This window comes from Pleuronectes platessa, chromosome 7 (genome assembly GCF_947347685.1).
Source record: "Pleuronectes platessa chromosome 7, fPlePla1.1, whole genome shotgun sequence".
Classification (NCBI taxonomy): Eukaryota; Metazoa; Chordata; class Actinopteri; order Pleuronectiformes; family Pleuronectidae; genus Pleuronectes; species Pleuronectes platessa.
The window spans coordinates 3,998,506-4,025,166 of record NC_070632.1 but is presented as its reverse complement, the minus strand read 5'-3'; the positions used below and the strand labels follow the sequence as shown (position 1 = coordinate 4,025,166).

The 26,661-nt window shown below is 39.7% G+C and overlaps 1 protein-coding gene across 2 annotated transcripts; it reads right to left on the bottom strand.

Moving 5' to 3' along the window:
• Positions 1–757: 757 nt before the first annotated feature.
• nlrc5 (NLR family, CARD domain containing 5) lies at positions 758–26,661 on the bottom strand. Of its 2 annotated transcripts, none has more exons than XM_053426113.1 (54): positions 26,563–26,661; positions 24,894–25,240; positions 24,215–24,304; positions 23,434–23,619; positions 23,090–23,244; positions 22,646–22,777; positions 21,946–22,261; positions 20,730–21,144; positions 20,284–20,446; positions 19,703–19,827; positions 17,689–17,920; positions 17,352–17,593; positions 16,163–16,246; positions 15,601–15,684; positions 15,406–15,489; positions 15,196–15,285; positions 15,017–15,067; positions 14,893–14,919; positions 14,553–14,636; positions 14,249–14,332; positions 13,981–14,070; positions 13,698–13,781; positions 13,526–13,609; positions 12,960–13,043; positions 12,638–12,727; positions 12,404–12,451; positions 12,280–12,309; positions 11,709–11,792; positions 11,541–11,624; positions 11,281–11,370; positions 11,112–11,171; positions 10,636–10,719; positions 10,461–10,544; positions 9,929–10,018; positions 9,737–9,802; positions 9,462–9,545; positions 8,938–9,021; positions 8,570–8,656; positions 8,389–8,448; positions 7,841–7,924; positions 7,651–7,734; positions 7,454–7,537; positions 6,727–6,801; positions 6,481–6,564; positions 6,313–6,396; positions 4,805–4,903; positions 4,642–4,722; positions 3,499–3,582; positions 3,255–3,338; positions 3,073–3,156; positions 2,923–3,000; positions 2,622–2,705; positions 2,264–2,347; positions 758–2,132 (listed from the first exon to the last, which is right to left on the bottom strand). In XM_053426113.1, exons 2-54 carry the CDS (start codon positions 25,222–25,224, stop codon positions 2,051–2,053), a joined length of 5,697 nt encoding a protein of 1,898 aa, XP_053282088.1. In that variant the 5' UTR covers positions 25,225–25,240; positions 26,563–26,661; the 3' UTR covers positions 758–2,050. The 2 variants fall into 2 exon arrangements, with proteins under 2 accessions (XP_053282088.1, XP_053282089.1); XM_053426114.1 differs by having other exon boundaries at positions 7,865–7,924.

Below are 26,661 nucleotides of genomic sequence, written 5' to 3'. Positions count from 1 at the left end.
CTTGCAATTTGTTGGGGTATTACATTTTTATGGTATTCTAAATATAATATAATATATAACACATCATTATTCTAATATTTCATATATTATATTTAAGCGATATTTATTAAATTTTTAAATATTCTCTTACACTTTGGGTGGGTATTTAATTTGTTTCTACTACATATATATATATATATATATATGTGTGTGTGTGAGTGTGTGCGTGTGTGTGTCTGTGTGTGTAGCTTTTACACCACTCGAATTCTCCACTTAACCATTCAGATATTTATTATATTTATTCTACAAATTATTCAACAGCCACATATATAACCAATGTTGAACGAGACTATTTAATTGGAACGATTAGCTCATTGTAATAATGTTCATGCACCTGTAACATGTCATAAAGTGCCTCAGGTTCAGGGCGGTTCATTAAAAAAAAAAGCATATAATCCAGATTCTTTATAATTATATAACAGCTGTTAATTTAATTTACTAAAATATTTAAAGGAACTAAGATTAAATTCTGAAACATCACGATTATTTTGTGTTTGGTGCTTTGTTTTATTAATTTAGCAGAAACAATTTCACTATATCTGTACCACCAGTCTTCACCACGAGGGAGCGCCAGACCAACACAAATGAATGAGAGTCCTGTTTGGCCAGTGTTCATCACCAGCTGTCACATGAGCTGACCTCCACACACAAACAGAGAGGAAACCATACGGAAATGAAAAAGATAAATAAACAGACTATTTAAATAAATACCAAGATCCATGGTCGTCCTTTTGTTTATTCTCACATGACGGCTCAGTGCAAGTCAGAATGAATGAAAGAATGAATGTCAAGGAAAGAAGCAATTTTTTCACACGAGAAATTAAAAACTCAACCTGAGCACAAACACTTAGAGCAAAATAACTTTAAACAGTTCAGCTGCTTCACGACATCTCGTCTGTATTAGTTAAAAAGACGAGAATTGACCTGAATGAAGTGGAAGAGCTGGACAACAACACACAGGAACAGGAGAGTAAAAAAGATGCAGCAGTTTCCATTTAAGAGATCGGAAGTGAGACCGAATCTTACTGTTTGTTTAAACATAGTTCTCCTGATTCAATAACATAATCTACAATTGCATAAATAAAAAGAAACAATTAATTTCCATGCATGAAATAAGCAATTTAAATACGTACATTGTCCAGAGACCACAACCTAAAAGGAGGATCAGAGAGGGGATCCTCCATCGTCTTCACTGTGAGTTATTGTGTTTTTTTTTTCACCTATGTGGCCTCCAGTCACAGTAAACAGCATCACAGTGCAAAGTGACCCAGAGTTCCAGAATCTGTCTACATAAATACACACTATATATTCTCATTATTTCATCCATATTTTCTCACAGCAGTGTTAGAAATCAAGGAATCATTATCTCATGGCCTCTAGGTTCACAGCAGTGTCATACAAAAACGCTCCCCTGTTCTGACACTAGGGGGCAGAGTGTTTGGCATCAGGACCTTGAGGCTCTTTTAAATCTGAGCTTAAAAACAATCTTTTTTCTGGAAGCGTATTCCTAACTTAAAGTGCCTTTGTTCTTTCATCTCTATTATTATTAATATTATTATTATTTACGTACTTCCTTAAGAAGTTGTTGTCTTGTTTAAAAGTGCCCTATAACTGATGATGTGAATTCACTACTGTGGAACTAGAGGCTGGTTATTGCATCGTCAAGCATTTTCAATTTCAACTCTTTCTCAAAGACATTCAGCGGAATAATCCCAAGATCAACTCTCAAAAAAAAAATGTACAGCTACAGAAAAACTAAAAGGGAATCATTTAATGTACTCTAGTGCAAAAACCACATAGTGGTGTATTAAACATTCATGCTGGTACAACACCAGCAGCTGCCCTCATTGGATACACAACTGACCAGGGCTCAGTACCCTTTGAAGTTGGACACAGAGACCTGGATGATTTTATGTATGAGCATATGTTTTCTGGAAAAACACATTTAAACTCAATTTTGTGGCACTAACACTTCTTTTTAAAGCTCCTCCTGAGAACCACTTCCTTCCCGTTAGGTGGAAGAGAAATTCAGCCTCCTGTCCTTCACAGTCAGCCTCTGAGCTTCTACGGAGGACACGTCATTCCTCCACAGCCTGAACAAGACAACAGAACATTTAATATATATTTCTAAATTCTCTATATAACTGATTGGAGGTAAATAACAGGTACCAGATTCACATTTTCCAGAGTTCATGTCTCACACATGTCATGAGTGGACGTTTACCTGATGAGCTGCAGAGCGGGACACGACTGTAAGACTTTAACCAAAGACTCCACTCCAACAACACTCACACTGTTGGACTCCAGACTGAGACACAAACATGAACATGCATATTGTGTTACTTCCATGTATTGGTGTGAGGGCCAAGGACCTCAACTATATCTGAACTGGCTCTTACACATTTTATCAATTGCAATAGAAACCTAACCAGGCTGAATACACCCACATGCACTTGGGCAAGTGTCAGAAAATACAAACTGAAAAAACACCACATGAGATCTTCCTCACAGTGAGAGAAATAGAGAGATATTGACATATGAAGACAAAAAACAGCATTGATGGTGTGTTTTTATAAACTCACTCTATTCTGGTCAGATTGTGACAGGAGGGTAAAACTCTGGCGAGCTCCAGCACCACGTCATCACCACAGTTATTCCATCCCAGACTAAACAGACAGGGAGAAAATTAGTATTAATTTTCTAATCGGCCCCTTTCAAAGACTCTGCTTTAACTATGACACATGGGACTGTGAAGTATTTAAGTTTTGTAATTAGCAAGAGATATGGATTGGAGAAAATGTGTACTTCTGCTGCCAGATGTTTAAGAACATGAGCTATCTGTGAGTTATGAAGATTTAATTTATAGTAAGACTTTAATCTCACCCAACATCCTGTATGAGTGGACAGTGAGCCAGACCTGCAGCTACAGCACAAAGCTCAGACGTCCCAACAGAGGTCAAACTGAGAGGCAAGAGAGAAACAATCAGTGAATCTATTCCATCATTAATGTTGTGAGGAGCTGATGAGTCTTACTGGATCTTGGTGAGGTTCTTCATGCTCTTCATCGCTTCAGACAGATTCACCGACCCTTCATTTCCAATACAGTTGTCGGAAATACTAGAAAAGACACGTAGGGGCAGAGAGAAGAGGAACGTTTGATATATTAATAATATGATAAATATCAATTAGAAAGAATTGAAATGTCGGTGACTTACTCCAGCACTGTGATGTGCGTCAGCGATGGTAGAACAAGAGCCATTCTGGCAGCTGTGAGGTCACCAAGATGGTTGCTACTCAGACTGGACGACAGCACAGAGACAAGTTTGAATTATTTAACGATTGAAGAGTTTTCTTCTCTTCTACCAAAATACATCTGATTAAATTAATAAAAGTATAAAAAAATAAGATATAAGAATAAAAGTGGTTTGACATGTGAGACGTGTCATTTCATGTTCTTACTCGAGCTCCTCCAGATGAAGACAGCTGCTCAGAGCCTCCAGCAGCTTGTCTCCTGATTGGTCGCTGATGAGGTTCTTTGACAGACTGGACGATGGATACAAAGATAAAATAATTGAAAATTGAACATATAGTTTGAAGTTTTTCTATGAAAGCCTTGGTACTTCCAACTAAGAGGATACTTGATGGGATTTGGGCATGCTGCTGTATTCTTTGACACCACTGGGTAGGGCCAAAGTCCTGGATCAATTCACAGCAGAGTCTCCCTCTGCTGGTCATACGAGAGACTACAGGTGTCAGGCACTCCCGCATTGGCTTCACTTTCCACACCCGGAGTGTATTTTTAAATACGGTCTATGATTTCCTTCCACCTCTCCCCCACATTTCTTCTCCCATCTCCTGGGGCGGTCGAGGCTCCTCCCCCAGCCACAGTCTGGCTCTGCTGGTGGTATCTAACTGTTAAAGGGGAGTTTCTCCTCTGTACTGTTGCCCGGGGGGGGGGGGAACTGCTGTAAGGTCCTGACCTCACTATGTAAAATGTCTGCAGATAACATGTAAAGTAAATCATTGTTTTCAAAACAAATGCCTGAGCCACGAGACCTTGTAGAACTCTCCAGTCTAACAGGAAGAGCCTGCTGACGAATGGGAACAGCTGGTCCCCGACCAGGGGAATGGTGAGTCCACAATAACACAGTGAGTGACATTCATTCAGCACTAATACATCAACCAGAGGGGCAGAGCTATGATTTATAGGTACAAAAAACACTCTTCTCTGATGCTTTACATTCTACAGGATATGGTTATTGATTGGTTTCATGGGGGGGGAGGGACACAAAGCACATGTAAGAAAGTTTATTAAAGATCAAAGAAACTACAACTGGACCAAGGACCATGGAGGAATTTAAAGTGTCGATCTTCAGATTTATAATAGTGATGTGTAAATGTGTACACAGGAGGTGGAGCAGGTCATTCACCTCCTTGTATTTGTATTTATGTAGTTTGAAAATACAGTATTTGTGCTCTGTTAGCCACACCCACTCAATCTAAACAGAAAAGGAAGGCTTAAACATGTCATACAAGTTATATATGACTAAATGAAGAGCTGGGTCTTGGGAGGAGATAAGTACTTGTGACTTTTTTTCCCACCTGATCTTCCTGAGCTGTGTCCAGAGAGGAAGGCGTCTGATCAGCTGTTCGACTCCATCAGACATCCTCCAGCCGTCCAGCCTGAAACCACCAGAGATCACACATCACTGAGGAAGAGGTTTCTGACAAACTTCAAACTGGTTCATCACATTGAAAATCTCACTCTATCTCCTCCATTAGTGTCAGTTGTTCCAGAGCAGCTAGAAGATCCAGCACACTGTTCTGTTCTGAGGGTTCCCCCACTGCAACAACCTTATTGAGCCTGTCACACACACACACACACATAAAATATAAAAAGTAATCAGGAATAAAAAGTAAATAAAACTGAACTAAATCTAATCAATCACTCAGATAAAAAAATACAACTTATCTGGTTGCAGAACTTAACGGAAATCAAGAACTAAAGAAAATGTCAACACTACGATTGTTTAAGTCTGCAAACAATAATATTTGCATAGCGCAAAATCAATAAATACATTATCTCAAGGCAGTTCCCACTATGAGCGACTGTGGAGAGAAAAAAGTCCCTCATCTACTGGAAGAAACCTCTAGTGGGCGAACATCTGCCTCCACCGGCTGGTGGTTAACGGGGAAGAGAGGAGAGATGGGAGGAGAAGAGGGGAGAGAGAGGGAGGGGCTCAGTCAAACTGTTTGTTTCTGCCAAGCCAACATGTGAGGAGGATTTAAACTTACACTCATGCAATCTGTAATAAAGCCCCGTCCAAACCAGCCGGACATTTTGTCTTGTGATCTCACAGGCCGTCAGTCAACGTGTCTTTGCAGCCAAATACTACGAGCGCACAGGGGATGTTAATGGGGGGGGGCTGAATAACAATGACAGATCATTTAAATTGGCTAAGAGGAGCATGTGGCGCTCGCGACACGCTGGTATGACAATGTGGACCGTGAAGCCACAGCTCTGGCAGGGACCCTGTGAGGAAACCCATGTCATAAATAGACCAGATTATCCAAGTAGTTTGAATACGACCGCAGTTAAGTTTTGGCTGAAAACGAAAGGCCTGAGATAACAGGCTCACATTACTGGATTAAATAAATACCAACAACTAAGTAAGTAAGTGGCGACATCTTACCTGCTCTTCAAAATGACTTTGGGATCATAAATCTATTTTTATGAAAATGAATTGTCCACATTTAAATCGTTATATACAACTGTAGTAATGCTGACAGCTTTTCTGAGGTTAGTCCAGCGCCATCTTGATTTATTCAAACCAGAAGTAACCAGATTTGGAGGAGCAGGGGGTGGAGCCTAACTGAGAGCTCAATGACACTGTACACCCGCCTACACCGGCGACCTGCACCCATTGGTTGGTACTAGCTGTCAATCACATGTATCCATGCCCCAATACATACAGGGCTTTATGCTAAATGTGACTTTAATTTATTAAGTGAGTATTATTCTGTAATGAAGAAGACTTGAAACTAGTGATCGAGACATAAACTCCAAAGGAAAATGTTTATTGACGTTATAGGTGAAAAGTTATTTTCACCTTGACTTTTATGGGAACTGACTTAATTTAGCGATCAGTGGTGTCGCCCTCTGCTGGTCGGTTGAGAGAATACAGGTTTAAGGCACTTCCACATTGGCTTCACTTTCTGGAACCAGCGTAAACGTCCATATTTAAAGTTCTGTATATATCAAGTTGTTCTTACCTGAGACTGTGAATAGAGGGGATCTTCTTCAGAACTTGTGCCAGACACGCCCTGCTGTTTCCATCCAGGCGCACCGAGTCCAGACTTCAGTTAAACACAGAGGGAACATCATAGAAAGTACTCTCAGACGTGTTTCTACATGATCCTTGATATGTACGAGTGTCTTACCAAAGACCTTCCAGACTGACACACTGCCCCAGTGCTTTGACGAGCTGCAGCCCTGCAGCCGCGGACCACGAACAATGAGACAAACTAGAGACGACAAGTCGAACGGTGACGTTATCAAGTGCTCGAGCAACGTGTGACATAACTAAAACACAGTTCATACAGTAAACAGAAGTTGATCTTTTTACATGTTGACCACGAACCAAAGTTACGTACAGTTTACAACACTGTCTGGATTTCAATGCTTACTTGAGCGATCGTAAACGGGGGAGTATTCTGATCATCGTCTGAGTTGCTGTGTCACTAATCACATGACCTGATAGACTGAGAGACACAGAGAGGAAGACCATGACCATGTTGCACAGGAAGTGATGCAGAAAAATAAGGAACTGTAAATAGTAAAAATGTGAATAAATAAATAATGAAGCAAAATGTTAATTTGTGTCAATATAAAGAAATATTGTAATTATGTGAATATGAACAATAGTTGACAATAAGTCTGTGAAATACAAAACACAGGCATCACACTTTAACAGAAGAGAAACTTAGTATTTTATAATAATAATTCTTTCAGTTGATATATTTATTAAAAAGAAGACAGGGGTAAAGACAAATATAGATTTCATAGCACTTTCCCAGGATCACATTTCTCTGTGCATCTAGAAATAGATGTGGATACATGTCTTTGTACCTGTTAGATGGTTTGAGAAAGTACTATGAACAAATAATTCCTTGACTACCTTCAAAATAACGTATGACTAAAAAAGTTTTATTTATTTCTCTGTTACCTAAAAAAGAGCTGAGTTTTCTTGAATCTGTTTTTGTAGGGAATACTCTGAGCTCCTCTATACTACCTATGATGCACTCTGTGGAATATAATAATAATGTGTAATATGAACAGAGCAAAGCTGCTGAATTAGACTCTGTTCAATACACCAGACATGTAATAATATATGTTTGTGGTTGTGTTGCTCACTTGAGGCACTGAACAGTTGTAGCGTGCAGCAAAGTCTCCGACAGCTTCTCAACCACAGTCTTACACGTCTCCTTCGAAACGACACTGTAAAAGACGTGAGCAGATGGGTTAGGGTTAGGGTTAGGGTTAGGGTTAGGGTCAGGACTTTAAAACTAGGAAATGGTCAAATATCGTCAACTGCGACAGAAGCTTCGAACCTGAGGGAGGTGAGTTTGGGCAGCGAGGGCAGAACAGAGCAGAGAGACTTCACTCCCTCTGCATCCAGGCTGTTGTGGGAAAAACTGAAAATAACAAGATCACAAGAAACACCATTTCTTCCATGAGTGTGTGTCTCCATTTTGCATTCGGCCGTGTTCATGATTCAAACACACAAAACAGTGAACTAACTCCAGCTCTGTGAGTAGAGGGCACCTCTGGATGATGCTCTTCAGAGGAGACAGCTGACGTCCCTCAACTGCACAGTCTGCAAGGCTGAGGGGGAGAAGAGAGAGAAACACCTGATCTTAACATCCTCACAACTGATGTGACAACAACAAATGAGCTGTTGGACTTTTTCCTGCTGTCATCAGCTCTGTAGAATAATAATGTTTGCCTCTATGACAGGGTTTTAAAGTGAAGACATGAGCCTCCATGTAATGTTTGTTGAAAAGAGTCAGGATTCCAGCAGGACACAGTCTGAAGAAAAGCAACTTAAAGTTTATTTCAACGAGGCAAGTTAACTTTACTATAGATAACTTTATAGATAAAAACTTCACGTTTTATAAAAGGATCATATTTTCTCTTCAGCCATTGATGGAGTTAAAGCTCTGAAGTTGTGAAAATTGCAGCTGGACTACAAAGTGACTGCAGATTCATATTTCACACTTTATTTATAAGTTTATAGTTAATGTGTATTTAAGTTATAGCTTAATAATGTGTTATTTATAACGCATTACCTGACTGATGTCGGTCCTGTGGATTTCATCAGAAACAGGTGCAGTGTGGTCTGGTGCACCCTGAAGAACAATTTAGTTATTAATCACAAACACATATATTCTACAAACTGATTTGGAAAATTCCACAGTGAGTTTGAATATTTAGTCGAGAGTGTTTAGTGTCTGGACTTGTGTTTCTCACCTGATTGTCTGAATGTTGTGTTTGAGCTCCAGACAGCGACAAACCAAACTAACGGCTTTTGCGCCTCTGATCCAACACTCGTCAAAACTGACAAGAAAAGAGAAAATGTGTATAAATATAAATATAACTCAGCCGTTTAACAACAAATAATTCAGCTGTTTGATAAGGAGCAATTTGGGACTAATTTTGAAAACTTCTAATACAGGACAGAATTTTAAGCTGTAGCCGACACAAGTGACCTGCAGCACTCTGACCATTTATACTCATGTTTGAGAATACACTGTCAAACACTAGTTGTCAGTGTGTACTATACTTATTCAGTATAAATTTAAGGTATAATACTTGGTTGATAGAGTTCTCTGTCTCACCTGATGCTGCACCCACTCTGACCGACATTCAACCCTCTCACAAAGTCTTCAATCCCCTCAGGCTGCAGTGAATTGTTCTTGAATCTGCAGATCAGCCACAGAGAATTCATTACTACCTGTTAGAGGAAATTCTCTGACCAGTCAGCTGATACATCTTCAATGAGCTCAGTACTCACATTAGAATGATACAAATCTCTTTTTTTAAAACAGCCTTTTTGTATTTTGGAGAAAAAATAAAGACAGTCTTGATTTCAGATTAAAACCTTTTAAAATGCTAATTCCTCAGAAGTAATATCACTTGTTTTCACCCACTGGGTATTGAGCGAGTTTCATAAGATCATGTAGTGTCTGTATTTTTAACAGAATTTTGTTATAATAATCTGTGTATCAAGTAATGCTTCAAAATAAATGGAACAATTATGGAAGATTGCGCCATTTGTAGTATAAAAAGCTACAAAAAAGCTTTTTATTTTATTGCAAAAATATGATCTAAGAAAGAAATAGTCTTAGGCAATGTTACGTACTCCAGTTTGGTCAGACGAGGACAGTGAGACACAATCTCTGCCAATCTGTCCAGATGTTCGCGTTCCAAACCACTGTCCCTGACACTGGTGGAGAAGCAGAGAAGATGGAGGGAACAAACAGATAAAGTATAAACTGTCCAGTGAATTCAAAAGCACTTCTAAGACGACAGAAGAAGGAGAACTATTGCTGTTGGTTAAGAAACAGAAGGTTTCCTAAGTGAGCATTAACACAGTATCTGCTCTGAATTGGAACTCACTGTGTATTCTGGTCTTACCTCAGAGTTTTTTCACAACCTCCGTATTGTCTGAACCAGATAAGACACCTCTCCTCGGCCCCCAGACTTCCAGTGGACATCACAGGGATTTCACAGGGACGAGAATTAGCATCATTTTGCTATTTTCTTCACACGTGCAACAGTTGATTTTTTCCTTCTTGCTTCATTTATTTCTACGCTGCACATGCTCACCTGACTTCTACAGCAGAGACGTCACCACAGGTACACAGTGACCCGGCCACATCGAGCAGTCCCTGCTGGCTCAGGCTGTTGTTGCTCAGACTGCGGATGAACCAGTTACATTACTGCCAAAGACTTTCCAATATAAACCAGTTACTGAAGCTGAAGTTTGCTGTTAATTCCAATACTGTGGTTAAAGACTAAAAGATAAAGATTTACAATATATTTCAAAATGTATTAATATGAAAAAATAGAAAACATTTTCTCACGTCATAGTATAAAGGCACAGATGTAAATACTTAAAGATTAAAACAGTTTGTCTTCTGACATCTCACATCTGTTTAAAAGATGCCTGCTCCATTAAATAGTCCATTATGTGGTATTATTTTTAAGTATTCCACATGACCGACCTTCACGTGGTGTGAAATAATGAAAATTATCGGCAACAGGGATTAATTGAACTTCAATACTTCACAGAAACCGTTAAATAATACAGAACTTCTGACTGTGAAATGTTAAAAAACTTAAATATTTTGTATCTTACTTGACAAAGCTGTTGATTTTAAGCTTCGGAAGAGAATCAACGAAACGCTTCACTCCTTCATCCCTCAGTTGGTTACTCGATAAACTGCAGTGAGGAGAAAAAGGTTCTTATTGTTCAAACCTGACAGTTCAGTGAAGGCTGGTTTCATGTATATAAGAGTGTGTGAGGGTCATACTCCAGGTCAGACAGCTGAGGAACCCGCTGCAGGATCTTAATCAGCTGCTCCATGTTGTCGCTGGACAGGTTGAAATGTGTTAACCTGTGGAAATCAGTGAATCAGACAGACAGACAAATTCCATCAGGACATGAATGTCTCAGGAAGTCACAGCCAGATGTGGTGTGTTCACAAAATCTTGTTTTGTTTGGTCACACAGCAAAGAGTCAACAGCTCTTAGGGAACCTATTGTTCTTCAAACTGACAAATCATAACCTGATAATCAATTACTGATAATTATATGTAATAAAATCTATGACTCTGAGTGGTTGACAGCTCTTAAACACTGTATATTCTTCCAGTTAAACACAAAAAAAGTTAGCAGCACATACTTTTCTAAATAAATACACAGGGGGAGAATGTGAGAAGCTAAATATGATACAACTGCGAGGTCTGAAAAATTATCAGTAGGCAAAAACATGTAGCTGATCACAGACCTGCAGCTGACTTGCTCTGCCTTCACTCTGTCAAAATGGACGAAGCTTTCACTTTGAGGCCTGAGGAAAGAGGAACCAATTTATAATAACTCCTCATGATTGTTACCCACAACTGCAGGGAACGAACACTTTGACTTTCAAATACATTGTGTTCACATTAGGGTCACACCTGAGCTCTAGAGCTGTGACGCGCGGGATGTCCATCAAACAACGGACCATGATCACCGCCCCGGCTGCTGAGGTGATGCTGGAGCTGACACTTCAATGAAGAGAGGATGGGGTTGATAAAAATGAAGGTGATCACATAGCTGATGAAAGGATTTAATATCTTTGTTCAATATCTGTTAGGGATTTTAGGTTTATCATGATAACAAAATAAAGTGGACACAACTAATAGATATTTACATTCTTCATGTGTGTGTGTCTCACTTGAGTTTCTGCAGCGACGCCATCTTTGGTAAAACCTTGAGCAGATTCTCGATCGCCCCGTCGCTCAGTGAACAGCAACACAACCTGACGGGACAGAGATGTTAATGTCGACATGTCACTTAACGACAAAGACATAATAACATGTGGATAAACAAGTATTACACTTACTCTAACTCGAGGGAGGAGCCACACTGGACCAGTCTCGTGCACAGTGTGGTTACATCAGAGGGCCGGAGGCTGCTGTTCCTTATCCTTCACAATAAAAGAGGATCACTTTCTGTATTTTAACTCCAAAGTAATGACTACAGAAGAATATAGGGCTGCAATCAACCAATCATTTTATTATCGTTTAATCTGCTGATTATTTCCATGATCAATGAATTGATCAATAAAATATGAAATGATGGGAAACTAACATAACAGCATCCAGGAATCCACAGGTGTCTTCAAATGGTTTGTTTTGGTCAACCGATTGAACATAAGTTCAAACAATTTATTCAATAATTCATTATTATTAATAAAAAAATGATTTTACAGACCAAGAAGTTCATCAAATCTTACATCTGAGAGGCTATACCAGCAAAGTTTGTGGATTTCTTTATTAAAAAATTACCAAACCATATGGATTATTACACAATTGCCAATTAATTTAATGTTGATGGACTAATCCACGAATACCTAAATAAATAAAGACCTTAGCTTAAGTTTTTTACACCAATTCTTTATCCGCTGACTTTACCTGAACATCTTGAGCTTCTGTTCGTCATCGCTGAAAAAACAAGACAAGCACAGGATCCGATAAACACACAAATACAACTATATTCAGATTTGTGTGGGTTTTTTCATGAATGAAGCTTTTCTACCTTTGGTCAGAGCAGAACTTCAGGATCAACTGCTCCGTCCCCCCATCGCTGTAAAACCAACAGGACAACATCACTTCACCATAACACCATCGACCTCTGCACAAATTTATATGCACATGTGTATTTATTATTATTCATAGACAGACTTATATGTTCAAATGGTGTTGACAGCTGCTCACCCTGCTGCTGCTCTAACAGAAACTTTAAATACCTAAAGTGTAAAGCAATAAGTACCTGATGTGGATTTCTGCTAAATTGTTCCTGGAGCACAAAGCATCAGCCAACATCACCAGACCCTCCATGCTGACGCTGTTGTTACTGGCACTGAAACACACACACACACACGATGAGCCAGGTGGAAGGACAGTTTTATGTCAACATGGGACATTTATACTGAATAATGAACCCGGGTTAAATCTAGCACACAGGATCAGCAGGTTTTCTTGAAATCTATTTGACGAGAAAATAAGTGAGTCCAGCCTCCTCCAGCATACGAAGGGTAGTTTGAAATATTTTTAATCTGAAATCTTATTATATATTTGTGCACGAGCCTTACTTGATTTCCTGGATACTGCTAAGACAAGGCAGGAAATCCAGCAGCTTCCTCAGACCTTTGTTTCCTAAACAGTTACTGGACAAACTGGAAAAAGAAAGGGTCAGAAGGGTGAGATTAGAACAAAATACACAACAAAACAAGGGAAACATGAACATAACCTGGTGATACAGAAAGTATAACCTCAATATATGAAGATACTCTGTCGTTAGATGTACAGTCACAAATAAAATTGGCCGTAGAGACACATTGATTACAGATTATTTACAGATAAAAAAAGAGGTAGTTGATTTTCAATGGGAAAATGATGAGCTTCCTGCATTGTGGAGTTCTGTAGGGTGAAGTGTGAGTGAATGCAGGTTTGTCAAGAACAATCTGTCATACACATAAACCTGAAGGCAGAATAAAGCAAATACACATGTGTACACAAGTTTTCAGTTTTCATTGTTATCATTTACGATTAACAACAAGTCTACTACGTCAATTCTAGTGGTTCTGTTCCTTCTGTGTTGATGGAGGAATGTTTAATTTTGCCACACATGTGTGCGTGTGAGAACTTTGTTTCTTACTCTAGCTCAGTGAGATCACAGGACTTCCCCAAACTCCTCCACACTCTGGTCAGATGCGTATGAAGCAGACCACAGCAGCTGAGACTGACCGGCCACAGAAAGACAGGAAATACTGTAATAATGTTTTAGCATTTCAAAGAATAAATGAACTTCACACAAACTTCACACATACCAGAGTGTTTTAGTGTTTGCAGGCTTTTTGCTCCCTCCAGAGAAAAGTATAGACACCGGAACAGGATCTGGATCAGACTGAAGTCTTAAATATGAAGAACCATCAGGGTTAATTTGTGTTTCTGTGTTTCTACCTTCAGCAAGTTAAACAGACAATGTGCTGGTTGTTTCTGCACAGAAGCCACGAGGGTTTCAACAGAATGACATCATGAAGTTGATCTCTTGTGGGAACTCTGTGTATTTTAGACAGAAGAACTTTCTTGCTTTGAGGTGAGTGTTTGTACCTGATGTGAAGCTCGATCACAGCAGGGCAGTGAGACAGCAGAGCAGTCAGGACCACCAAGTCCTCCACCAAAGAGCAGCTGCCGTTGAGACTGAGAAACAACAAACCATCATCAACAACCTGATGAGCACTGCTTTGTTTATTTACCTTTCCTCAACCACAAAGAATGTTCATGTATTGAAAGCATTTGGGCAAAAGGTTATATTGCATAAGAAACACCATAACAAACGCCATATGCAGCTTTATGTCAGTATCATATTATGTCTTACATGATCTCGTTGGTGACATTAAACTTTGGCAAACACTGAGCCAATGTCTTTAGAGTTCCCACATTCCACTGGCCTCCAGACAAACTAGGACACAAACACAGACTTTAAATGGTATTTGATTTTCGCAAAATACAAAATACATATAAGAAACTGTCGTAATAATTTGTGAAGATAACAAATAAAACTGTAAATTGCTAACTGGCTACTTTATTGTAATTATTTATGCATTATTTGTTCTCATTCGGTTGAATCATTATTAGCGAAGGTTTCATAAATCTGGAAAGATGTATTTTCAGTTACTTACTCCAGGACAGACAGAGCAGGACAACAAGCCAATGAATTGGCAACTTTCTGCATCCCAGGCTTGTTCCATTTCTGGTTCAACAAGCTGGAAAAAGCAAAACAAATTAATAATAATAATGATTATAATAATAATTTCATCAAATGTCTGCATAGAAACTTAACCATTTAATCTAATCAAATAGTAGTAATACAGCAGTAGTACTGAGGTTTCAAGAGCACATGCACTTTGCCAGTAAACATATCAAAGTTCAAAGAGGGAGTAAAGTTCTCTAAGGAAACTGGATCCACACTAAAGTTTTGGAAAGTAGTCAAAATGTGATACAAGGTTTATTGTATCTTACCGGACTGTTGCTTCAGTCTTTTTATTGCTGTAAGTGAATGAAGGAAATGCATAAGACAGAATTTCAGTGAGATCATCATTTTGTTTTATAGATTTATTAGTTTTATCAGACCATAAAAACTCACCCCTCCATATCTGAGGTTTGGGAGAAAGTTACTTTGACTTCTTTCTTCGCACTGCAAAAGGGCAAAAGAAACGGTGGTTGGGTAAAGTATGTCAGTTACAGCCTGGGTGATACATCATGCAAACTTGGAAAGATACCGGTAGCTGTGTGTGTTTGTGTGTGTGTGTTGTGTAGTCATACTCTGCGTGAACCTGCTGGATGTTCAAACATGAAGACATTTTCCCAACGAGATAGTCCACAGTTTTCAGGGAGCTTTTGTTATGACTCAGCCTGTAAGTTGCACAAATCCACACGTTAACCTCCGCACAATACAGCTGCCCTGAAACACGACGACCTTTGAGATACTGCATTATAGTGGTTAACAGAAGCTCATCAGAAGTATGGACTTACGTGACAGACACCAGTTTTGGTAGTTTGGTAAAGATGTCAGCCACGTGTTTGATCCCTTCGTCTTTCAGGTTGTTGTCACTGAAACTTTTACCAAAAAAAAAAGAAGAAAAGCTTTGTATCAATGATTTGTGTTTAAATCTGTTATTTACTTTAGTAGTGAAATTTGTGTTTTACATGACAAGATAGACAATATACTTGATTTCAGCGATGTCTGGACACTGCTGCAGAGCAGAAGCCAAACAAGCTGCTCCTGTGGACGTCAGACTGGAACCACAAAACCTTGAAGAGAAATCAGTCAATTACTATTAATAATTAAAATAATAAAAAAAAAGAAAGAAAATATTCACACAGAACTTTTAACTAAAAAAGTTTCATAGTACTTCACATGGTTGAACCAGATTTAAAATTATTTCATTACTACAATTAAATAAAAAGCTAACATATTTAAAAAACACCCACTAATAACATAAGCAGCAATTCATAGTAAAACAACATGCTGGGAAAAAAGCAGTGTGGTAAGTGGGAGGAGTTCGGGGGCTGCCTTTACTTTATTCATCTTCTTGGTTGTAATCCCCCTAACTATGTATTATAAATGGTATAAATAATAATTAATACTCAAATTGTCTGCTTCCATTGTAACTTGTCCTTCCGAAACACCACAATTTACCCTGAATTTAAACTTCTTAAACGACAGACTGTAAATGTTAAAATGATAAAATCTAAAGAAATATTATATGTCATGGAATACAGATCTTACTCTAGTTTCCTCAGGGTTGTGAACTCAGGCAGAACGGAGGACAACTTCTCTGCAAACCTGTCGCCATATTTGCGGCTGCGAAAACTGAAGTTATATAAAAGGTTAAAAAATTGCTTGCATGACACAGAATGACACAAGGCTACACATGGGCCTGGAAGCTGAGGTGCAAGCATGATATGTTGATGTGTAACCAACACTGTCTGTTGAAGATCACCTTCTATAAAGCTCAGAGGATAAATGATGTGTTGATATCACCAGACATATTTGTTGTGTGCTTGTTGGTTAAGACGTTGCCCTGCACAGAACTCTTGCCAGTTGGACGGTAACTTCTCGCCCCTGATCCATGTGACACCGACACTGAGACTGAATGCACAAAGGCCGTGAGAGCTGCACAGGAGGAGCAGTTGGCAGCTGCTGACCTAGTAATGTCCCCGATCCCCTTCCTGGGAACAGATTCCTTTGCCAGCACATGGCTCTGCATGTTGCTGTATAATGTGACCACCATCTTGTGTACTTTACACTGAGAATCTGTTTATGTATTTTGGCAGTGTAGTCTGTTCTCTGGCCAGTTTCACTTCGGCTGCCTCCTGCATTTACTGTTTTATGTGATGATTCTCTCTTGAGCTGGTCTGATAAAATGAACTAAAAGGAGCCAGCTGCTGTCTTTCTGCTCTAGCTGTCGTGTGCAGGCTCAGCTGACCTCAGTGTCACAAAAGGGAACATGTAGCACCGGATACTTTGACAGTTTGCAGGACAGGTGGCAAATCAGCAGTGGAATGTAGGGGGCAAAGAAGCAGATCTTTCCGGAGCCTCTGTTTAAGTGTTCCCTCAGCATAGTCTAAACGCAGATTTTCAGATTCTTGACAACCTAACACCATCCATTTGAAATGCTTCTTTAATGCACTAAACCTTTGAACGTAAAAATAGAATAGTTCTCCTCCTTCACATGCACTGAGTATTCTAACTGTACACTCATCTTGGTATTCTGCCCTTGCACTTTAAATGAATGACCGAGTGACGCACGTATATCTGCACCAATGAGGAGCAATTGGTGAATATCATAGAAAGTGATCCTGAGATCATTTAAAAAAACAGACACAGTGATAAAGAAATGCTATTTGATTTTGATTCTGAAAGTGTGCAGTGAAATGTGTCTTTTTTCTTTGTGTGAGTGTTAGTGCCCGCATACCTGAGGTGGTGAATGAACTGACACCTTGGCAGGACATCTAAACACTCCGGCTCCATTGAGCAAGATCCAAAGTCCAGACCAATACCTTTATCACCTACTGAGTTAACTACAAAGGCCAGAGCATCAATATCCTTCGGTAAGAGCTGGATGTTGCGCAGCTCCAGAGTGCATCTTGATCCCACAACCTCTTTGGCCAGTTTGTGTTCCTGGCTCTCCTGGACGCACTGGCATAGCTCCAGTATCTGGAAATATGTCAAATGAAATGGTCGCTGTCAAAATGGGCAGAAAGAAGAAAGGGTACCCTGAAATTGCCAGAACACTCATGTGATGACGCTACCTTGGGTCCAGTCAGGGTGTTGCGTAGGCACAGGTTCTTCAGGAGTTTCAGAACAAGGGCTTGTCGTGTTTCGACCCAACTTTGTGCTCCTGCTCGACCAGAGGCCCTGGTTAACTGAACTAAGGCCTGAGTGCAGTCACGGGAGGCCAGACCACACACGTACAGGTGCAGAGAGTCGGTGAAGACTGTCCTCCGCTCTGACCGGGTCGTCCAACGAGTTTTCAAACTGAATCTGAGACGGCAATGAGGCGTTAAGTCAATGTTTTCATCAGTTCATGATTATTTTTTTTATTTTTTTTAAATATATATGATTTATTTGTAGAAATTTCAAAACAAGACTTTATGTACAATAGTCCTCACAGATAAAAAATGAGAGGATAACATATCAGACAGCCAAATGGTGAGGATACACATTACAGCCCCCCCACCCCCCTCTCCTCGCCTCCCCTTTCCAAAACAAATATACAACTAAAGCTATTTGATACACAAACAGAAAAGAAAAATTACAAAAGCAAACAAAACCCAACAACAACAACTGGCTGTTAAATGCTTGCAGTGGCAGATAATATTGTAGAAACATATGCTTATGCTCATTCTTACTATCCCACCTTCTCTGACCTTCAACTCTCTCACTCACATCCACTCACACACACACACAAGCACATCCACTTGCATTAATTGAGTAATGTAAGTTTATGATTAAGGTTTAAGGTTTACATGATATTTCTGTGGAAAAGAAAGTTTCTAGCTTCTTCAGTCGTATGAAAATAATCCACATGATGGATTGATGAGTTTGCCTAAAGAATCAAACCAGTTGACACTTTTTACACTGACATTTTAAAGGGTTTTCGGCTTTGTTGGATATTGTGAATGAGTCTAAGTTGGTTTAGACTGAGGAAACTTTGTGTTTAGGGTTAAGATTTTTAATTCATTTAATTCAACATGTGACTTGGGAAGGTTTCTAACAGCCTCTGGAACACAAGTCATTCGAGGGTGTCCATTAGTATTCTTAGCAATATAAGACAGAGAGAAGAAGGGAGACTGGTATTTTTAATGCAGACAGGACAGCCTTTACTGGTTGACACTGGATACCTCCTGCTGCGTCACACTCACATCTCAGTTTCACTACAACCTCACATGCTTCCAAAGCCCCCCCCCTACCGGAAATCCCCTGCTGATCTCCTTTAAGGGAGAAGGGTAATTCACATCTCAGTGTACTCAACTTACGCAGCTTACATTGCTTTCATGTGAAATGTATTTCTGGAATACAGTGTGACTTTATACGGTCAAAATCTATTACACCCCCTCTGCTGGTGTTAATAACCTGATCGTCCCAAAATGTCTCAGCACACACGCAGATTAAGTTGCCATTTTACAATTTGGTTTAGACACTCTTGAACTAGTTTTATTGTATTTGAATAAATTAATTTTTTTTTTACTATTCACGAGTAGGGTCTATTTTGATTATCGGAGAAAAGGCTCATGTAAGCAGTGCAGCAACAGGGTGTTAATTATCTGACCTGATTTGAATTCATTGTCCATTTGAAGTTTTGTTACCAGCAAAGATCGAACAGCACAAAGATGGAACACAGGTGCAAACAGAACTCATCCAGGGGAGGGAAAGAAAATTCTGCATTTGGAAAATTTTGTCATACATGTAATTAAAAAGCAGTCTGAACCTGGTCTGTTTGAAAGGAAATGGACATAAATTATATAATAATTTTTAATGATGGATTGTTTGTTTGTTTGTTGATCTGTTTTATGGAGGAATATGGGATCTGAATAAATCCGTGGATCCGGGAATCTTTTTCCCTTTCGTTAACATTGTGGGAGGCGGAGTTCGAGTTGTCATTGTAACTGACTGAACACACCAGGCACAGTGCAGGTCATTGGTCACTAAAATAGAGCCCACACCTCCACTACCAGGGGGACGGCTTGAAAGCTCCTCGGAGGAACACTCACATGGTCTTAATGTTCATTTCTCCATTTGTCTTCCTTGAATTCATGTCCTCACCTTTTCGTGAGCTGCTGGTCACTGACATCTTTACTGGTCATGATCCTGAGTGCAGCCAAAAACTCCTGTATCGTCAGATGAATGAAACAGTAGGCGGGCGTCCCGTTGTCAAGTCTGAGCTCCACCTTCCAGGAAGACAGGGACCACCCAGTTATTTATTGTGACGTGTGCTCTGTGAAGATTGACTGGAAGAAAGTTACGATCGAATCTTTGTCTTAATTGTTCACGTTAAAGTAAATGTAGTACTGGCCACTGGCTGAAAGTAAAGTTCTTTGGATTAATAAAGATCTTTTGAGTATTTAAGTGTCCACATGCTTCGATATTAATGCTACAGCATCATGCAGATATTCTACATTGCTACTAAACTATTGGCCATGGTAGAGTAATTTAACACTTTGAAGGCTAAACAAAACAAAGTGTTCTAAATTCCTGGTTTTCAAACAAACCAAGTCATAAAACACAGATGGTACACTATAAACCAAACACACTTCAGTTCGACCTTCAACAAGAACGATCAGCCTCTCATTTCGCAGGAGACTCTGCAGCACAGGCACAGAGTGAATGAAGATCCTGAGTCTGACCTGTGAGAGGAGCCCGGTCCTGATGGCAAAATCCAAAACATTGTGAGGAACATCTTCTTTCAAGAAGAGGATCTTGCTCTCCTCTAAACCGTTCCAGGCCAATCGACTTAGCTCACATAACTCTGATCGATACTGACCCAGAGCGGATAGCGGACAGACAGTTCTGCACAAAGACACAGAAAACATTAATTTAACTAAACCTATTATAGCACTTCAATAAATAATGTTATTATATGGAAGTGAGAACTGGATTTAAACTCAATGATAATGTAAAAAATAACATGTTATACTTCTTAACAACTTTTCTTAAATTTGTCTTCACTCAGTGTTTGCACTTAAGTAAGATGCACCTCTTTCCCTTTTTGTTTTAAGACTAAGGGAAAATGAATATTATATATTACATGATGTTGGTGTGAAACAGTATAAATACTCTACTGGGTCTGCACCTCTGTTGAGATTTTGAGGATTTCGTGGTCTTTGCTTTGACAGTTTTTCTTCTTTCATCAGGGCCATGGCTCAGAAAGGCACATAGAACATTGAGGTAGACCTGGGTGAGAGTGGCGGGAATCAGGACTTGTGTGGGAGGTGGCTGGTCTATGTCATTCGTCCCACTGGTGGCGAAGTCTTCTCTTCCTCCTCTTGGTTCCGGCCCTGTACCTTTTCTTCTTGTCTCATTTCCTCCCTCTTCTTCTCTGGAATGTATTGTTGTTGTCCCCGACTCTTTACCTTCCAGCAGCAGATGCTTCAGACAGATGCAGCAGATGTTGCAGAGGGCTGGGAGGTACGACAGGGATAGGAGGTGTCGGCTGGAAAGGAGGAGGTCTGCAGCCTGCAATCCAAGGGCTCTGTCTGTGGACTCACCTTTGGAGATGAGCGAGAAATTAGTTTCAACTCAGAGAAAATCAAGATAGATTTTAAACTGAGATGTAACTGATTCAACATCTTCAAAAAACAGTGTAGTTCTGTTCAAGCTGAGATTGATTCACATCTGCCTGAGCCTGTTCTTCTTTTTGTTGCATCTTGACTGATTCTTGTTATTCCCTGAAGTTCGGGTATCTCATGTCACGTTTCAAGCTGAGGTCAGCAACACTAACTTTAAACTGTTTTGCATCCAAAATTTTCAAATTTGTATGCCTATTTTGTACACAATTGTTAGTCATTATGCATGAATATACTGTATTATACTGAGGTCACAGAAATATCTGTATTCTGATTGTTTGCAAGGTGTGAGGTTAACTTTTATAAACCTTATGTGACCCGACACCATTTATAAAGTGTTTGTTTGCAGAAATAAATGAATAGTCTATTAACGTAATTAAGATTTTGACGGTATTGAATAAACCTCATTAAATGAATTAAATCACTTCATAACTTTATCTTTCTAGACATTTGTGTGAAGGGTTAGGTTTAGGGTTAGTAATGGCGAAAAATTTGTTTTATTAGGTTCCAGGTAAATTTATCTAAACCATCAAATTCTTATCAGTTCAATCTCGAGTCCGAGGGAACAACTTGCTTTTGAGATAGCGTGTTTAGAAGAATGGGCCAAACGGATAAACTGAAAACATCATGCCACTTACAGCTGCTGCAACAGACTCTCAGTATAAAGAGATGTGGAGAAGTCACAGTTGAGATAATAAAAAGAAAGGCATGAACACTCTTTACCTTTTACTCCAAAGAAGTTGTCCACATACTCCTTGATCTGATGGCAGTCCCATCCCATCAGCTGCCCCGATTTATCCGATACGTCGTCCAAATCCATGACATCACGTACGCGACAGGTGACCAGCACAGTGCATCCTGGGAGAAGCTGACGATATAACAGTGCTGAGATGAGGTTGGCGACAGGCAAAGGGATTTCTGGGTCCAACCGTTCTCCCGGCACCTCTTGTCTGGTGAGTTTGCTGTTAAACTCATCGTAGCCATCGAGCACCCAACAGCATTGCTCTGGATTGGAAAGGAGGTAATCCACAACGGCTCTCTGCCCAAACAGAGAATATATGCAGACGGTTAGAAAATAAGCATTAGTTACCTAGATGACAAGTGTGAGTGTCTGTTATTCATTAGTTAGAGTTGTTAAATCAGTTTGGTTTACTAGTAAAGCAGAAAAATTCCTCACAAAGCAAAGCTTGAGTTATATCTGCTGGGGCAGCTCTTCACAGACGTCCTCCAGAGAGGAGGTGCTTAGTCTACTGTCATACCCCCTTATCTCCCCATTTTCCGGTCTTTCTACACTAACTGTCAATTAAAGGTAAAATACAAAATGAAAAAATCATTTAAAAAAAAAAAAAAAGCTACTTTAGCATGTAATGCCATAAAAGTCCAGATTTATGAAGGTATTGTTCTGATAAGGCTGAACCCATACCTTTTCCTCGTCGCCCCCTTTCGGAGGGAGGTAGTGTTGGAACAGCAGGTCAGACAGGGAGAGAGGGCTGGACAAGAGATTGAGCAGACGGAACTCTAACAGGACAAACAGGCGGGATGAAGGGATTGGGCCCTGGAGGATGAAAGAGAGGACAGAAACACAGGTAAGGCAGGATGTCAGAGATAGAATAGAATACTGTCAAAGGGACGGCTGGTCAATACACCCCACCACTCTCCACACCGCACAAGCTCTCGCCTCTATGCCCCCTCTGGGGAATGGAGCTGCTCCTGCTGACATGTTTCACACGTATCTGACAGCTAAGTGTCAACCGATCAATACAATAATAATTTTATCTGCCCCAGCCCCAAACCACAGATTATCCGTCATAATGCAAATATCTACACAAAATAACTCTATTAAATAGTAGGGAAGTATTTAACTTACAAGATCGCGTGCCCACTCCCGACCCAAACAAGACGTCAGCAGAGTCTTTCCTGATCCAGCCGGGCCAACGAGGACCGTCACTTTTCCTGCACATCCCTGGAGGAAGGTCTCCAGTGTCACTCTGGACTCCAAAGAACCAAAATCTCCATCAGGCTCTGAGTTCAGTGAAGGAAATGTGATTAGTAAGTGGACAACAAAATCGTATTATAAATGATATACGGAAAGGTTCTTAAGTCTTGTATTCAGTTCAACGAGATGCTATATATTTTCAGATGAAAATTTAATTCAAACTAGATAATAATCAAATAAATGAATCCGACACTTTGAGCGGAAGTCGTGTGGACCTGGTGTTCTGCTGCCTCTGTCTGTCGGTCCTGGGGTTTGATCAGGTCTGTCCCTGCCTCTAGTTGCCGTCCTGAGGTTGACCCACACGTTCTCCAGCTGGACCTCCTTCACCAGGGCCTCACTCAGTCGCTCCCACCTCCTCAGCAGTAAACTCCTCACTGCAGCAATGTACTGCTCCCAGTAGTCTGTAGTACATACAAAATACACATTATTTGCAGAGGTCAATTTCTTTGAGAAGAATTCTTTATTGTTATTTCTTAATTTGGAGATGTCCCCGTATACCAACAAAGCACTTCATCGGGTGCTGGTTACGCTTATAAACACATTTTAACAAGAGATTTGGTTAACCCTAGTAATTTAATACCCATTAAAAGACACATAGTTAACATGCCTTTTTTTACTGGCAACTTCTTTTTCGGTTTTTACTATTTGAACAAACTCAGGTTGCAGTATCCCGGTTATGACCTGATGTTGGTGGCAGCTCATGACACAATTCTGTGTCTCCGTCTCTCACTCTGCTAACTCATCACTCTGATAACTTATAACTTATAACTTAACTTTATTTTAAGAAAACATATGTTCATTGTGCTCTGCTGACATTTTTAATTACATTACTATAATTTCCACTCTCACAAAGAGATAACACAGCTGGTTCTTCTACACCATATTCAATCCTCTTTCAAATTCCATGGATTTAAATCAGTCAGTGACATTTTGCCAGGTTAGTTTGTGAATGTGACTGTAATGAAACAAGGTTGAGTAGCGCTGTGAATGTTCTACCGATCCGTGGGCGTTTGATAAGCTGCGGCTCTGCATGTGATGATGACGACTCCTCATTCGTTACAGCGGAACTGGAATTTTCACAAACGTCTAAAGTGCAGAAAAACACATACAAGACACACAGTACATAAAATACAGAGCGATACTAGAAAATATATACAAAAAGACTACTGCACTGCAAGAGTTTGACATGTTTTGTACTCTTACACTCTCACTTTCAGTTTCTAAATTGTCTATACATTTTTTAAAAAGGGAACTATTGGGGATTCCCAAAGTGAAAGAACTAAAAAGGTTATAAGATTTACTGAATAACGGCTGCTGCTGCTCCCACAGCTACCTTTTCACTTTCACTTTTCCACTTCAGCCTTTCTGTCTGACTACATCTACTGTTGAGCATTTACAAAGCATTTAAAAGAGCATACAAACATTTTAAATATTAAATAAAATAATTGAGAGATTATTTGTTGTTTTTCAAACATTCAAGGAAAATGAATGGGTGAATGTTAATCAGGAATTTCTTATATCTAATTAGTGTATTAAATTTGTGTCATCTACCAGGTAAACTACATTTTATTTTGAAAGCTGAATTGGTTGCTGTGTGATACAGTCCTGCATGCAAAGGCCACCTTAACTAAAAGACTGATGCTCTCACAACAGTGAATCTTCATTTCATACTCACTATTTGCATTTCCAGCCGCTGACATTAGCCTAGATTCCAGGCGCATGGGGATATTCTCACACAGGATGCACATGCTCTGGAGGAAATTGCGGCAATCCGAGGCCTCGGCCGTGATGAAATAATCCAACACATCTTTGATACCTGCTGCAGAGGAGCGAGGGGGGGGTTCGAGCTGAGCATCAACGCTCCACGTATCACCACCGGGCATCATGAGGCACAACTCCTTTATGACGTCGGGCGACTGACTGCTGAGGATGTGGAACAGTTCGGAGGATTCCTGAGCCAAGACGACGTTTACATTTTCATCGCCAGGGTCAAGGTCCTCATCCATGGTCAGACTCCATCAGCTGAGGCACAAAACAAGGACACACGGACACAAGCACAAAACAAATTGACACACAATTCGCCCCAAACGTTTTTCTGCCTCAAATATTGACTTTATGTATTTCAAGTACATATTTAAGGTCCATGTAACTTTATTGCATAAGTTTAATGTTCAAATAAAGTTAAACTCATACATTAAACACACAAAATATTTAATCAAACCACCGTGACGTTTCTTGATTCATTCACAGTAACTCAACATGATAGAAAACACTTCCTCAAAAGGGAACCATTACATTGACCTTTAATGTAATTAAAATATATTAAGTCAGCATATTCTTGAGTGGGTGGAAGAATGTCCAACAAAATTAAACTGACTAAACTGTCTAAACTGACAGGACATCTACCTGGACCTCATATAGTCCCTATAAGTCAATAACACACACACACACACACACACACACACACACACACACACACACACACACACACACACACACACACCCACACACACACACACACACACTTCACAGTTTGCACAATGGATTCATGGGTATAAATCATTCATCTGTAGACGTAGAAAATTATTAAATCTGAGTTATGACTTTTTGAAGGCCCTCATGTTCAGTCACACATAATTTGCCTCCTTCAATGACTTGCAGCTGATATTTGTTTTCATTAATACCAGTTACAACGTTTCTCCTTTTTCAAAGACTTCGAATTACCAAATGTTTCCATTGGCTTAGATATCACGTTGTGTTTTTTCAGCCCACTATTGAATTAAAATGCGAAAGTGAAAGAGTAATTACAGAGAAATAGACTCATATTACACTAATGACAGTTTCACGCATTATATTATCCATACATATAAATAGGAGATAATAATACGTTAAATCTGCCTAAATGACAGCATATTATCACGCAGTATATATTTATCATTGTATAGTTAATCAAATTATATGTGTGTGTGTATTCTCAGTGTTTCAAGAGTTTATTTCTGACACCGAATAAGGAGCATGTGCATTTGTTTTGATTTGAGTTTTTCTTATATGTTGCGCACATATAAGTACATGTATTTCACCGCTGTAATAATCATTAAACTTCTCGTTTCTTCCGTATACATGTTTTTTTTATGGTAACACTCAATGAGACAGGGCGTCTATGTTTTCGGATCATTTCCTCCATCGTGTCCCCAAATCGTCAGCGAGGTCATTTAAGGACACGGAGTCAGCGGAGTGTTCACACCGTAAATCCGCACGAACACGTTTCATGGTGAACACAACGATGCATTTGCGTTTATTGGGTTAAATTCACAGTAGTTAAGTATCGTATAATCAACACTTACCAACAGCCGGTGTCGTTCAGCGCATCTCTCTGCAGCCACGGTCTATTATTGTAAAGCGAAACCAAAGCAGAGGACTTTTGGTTTCGCTTTCGCGCAAAC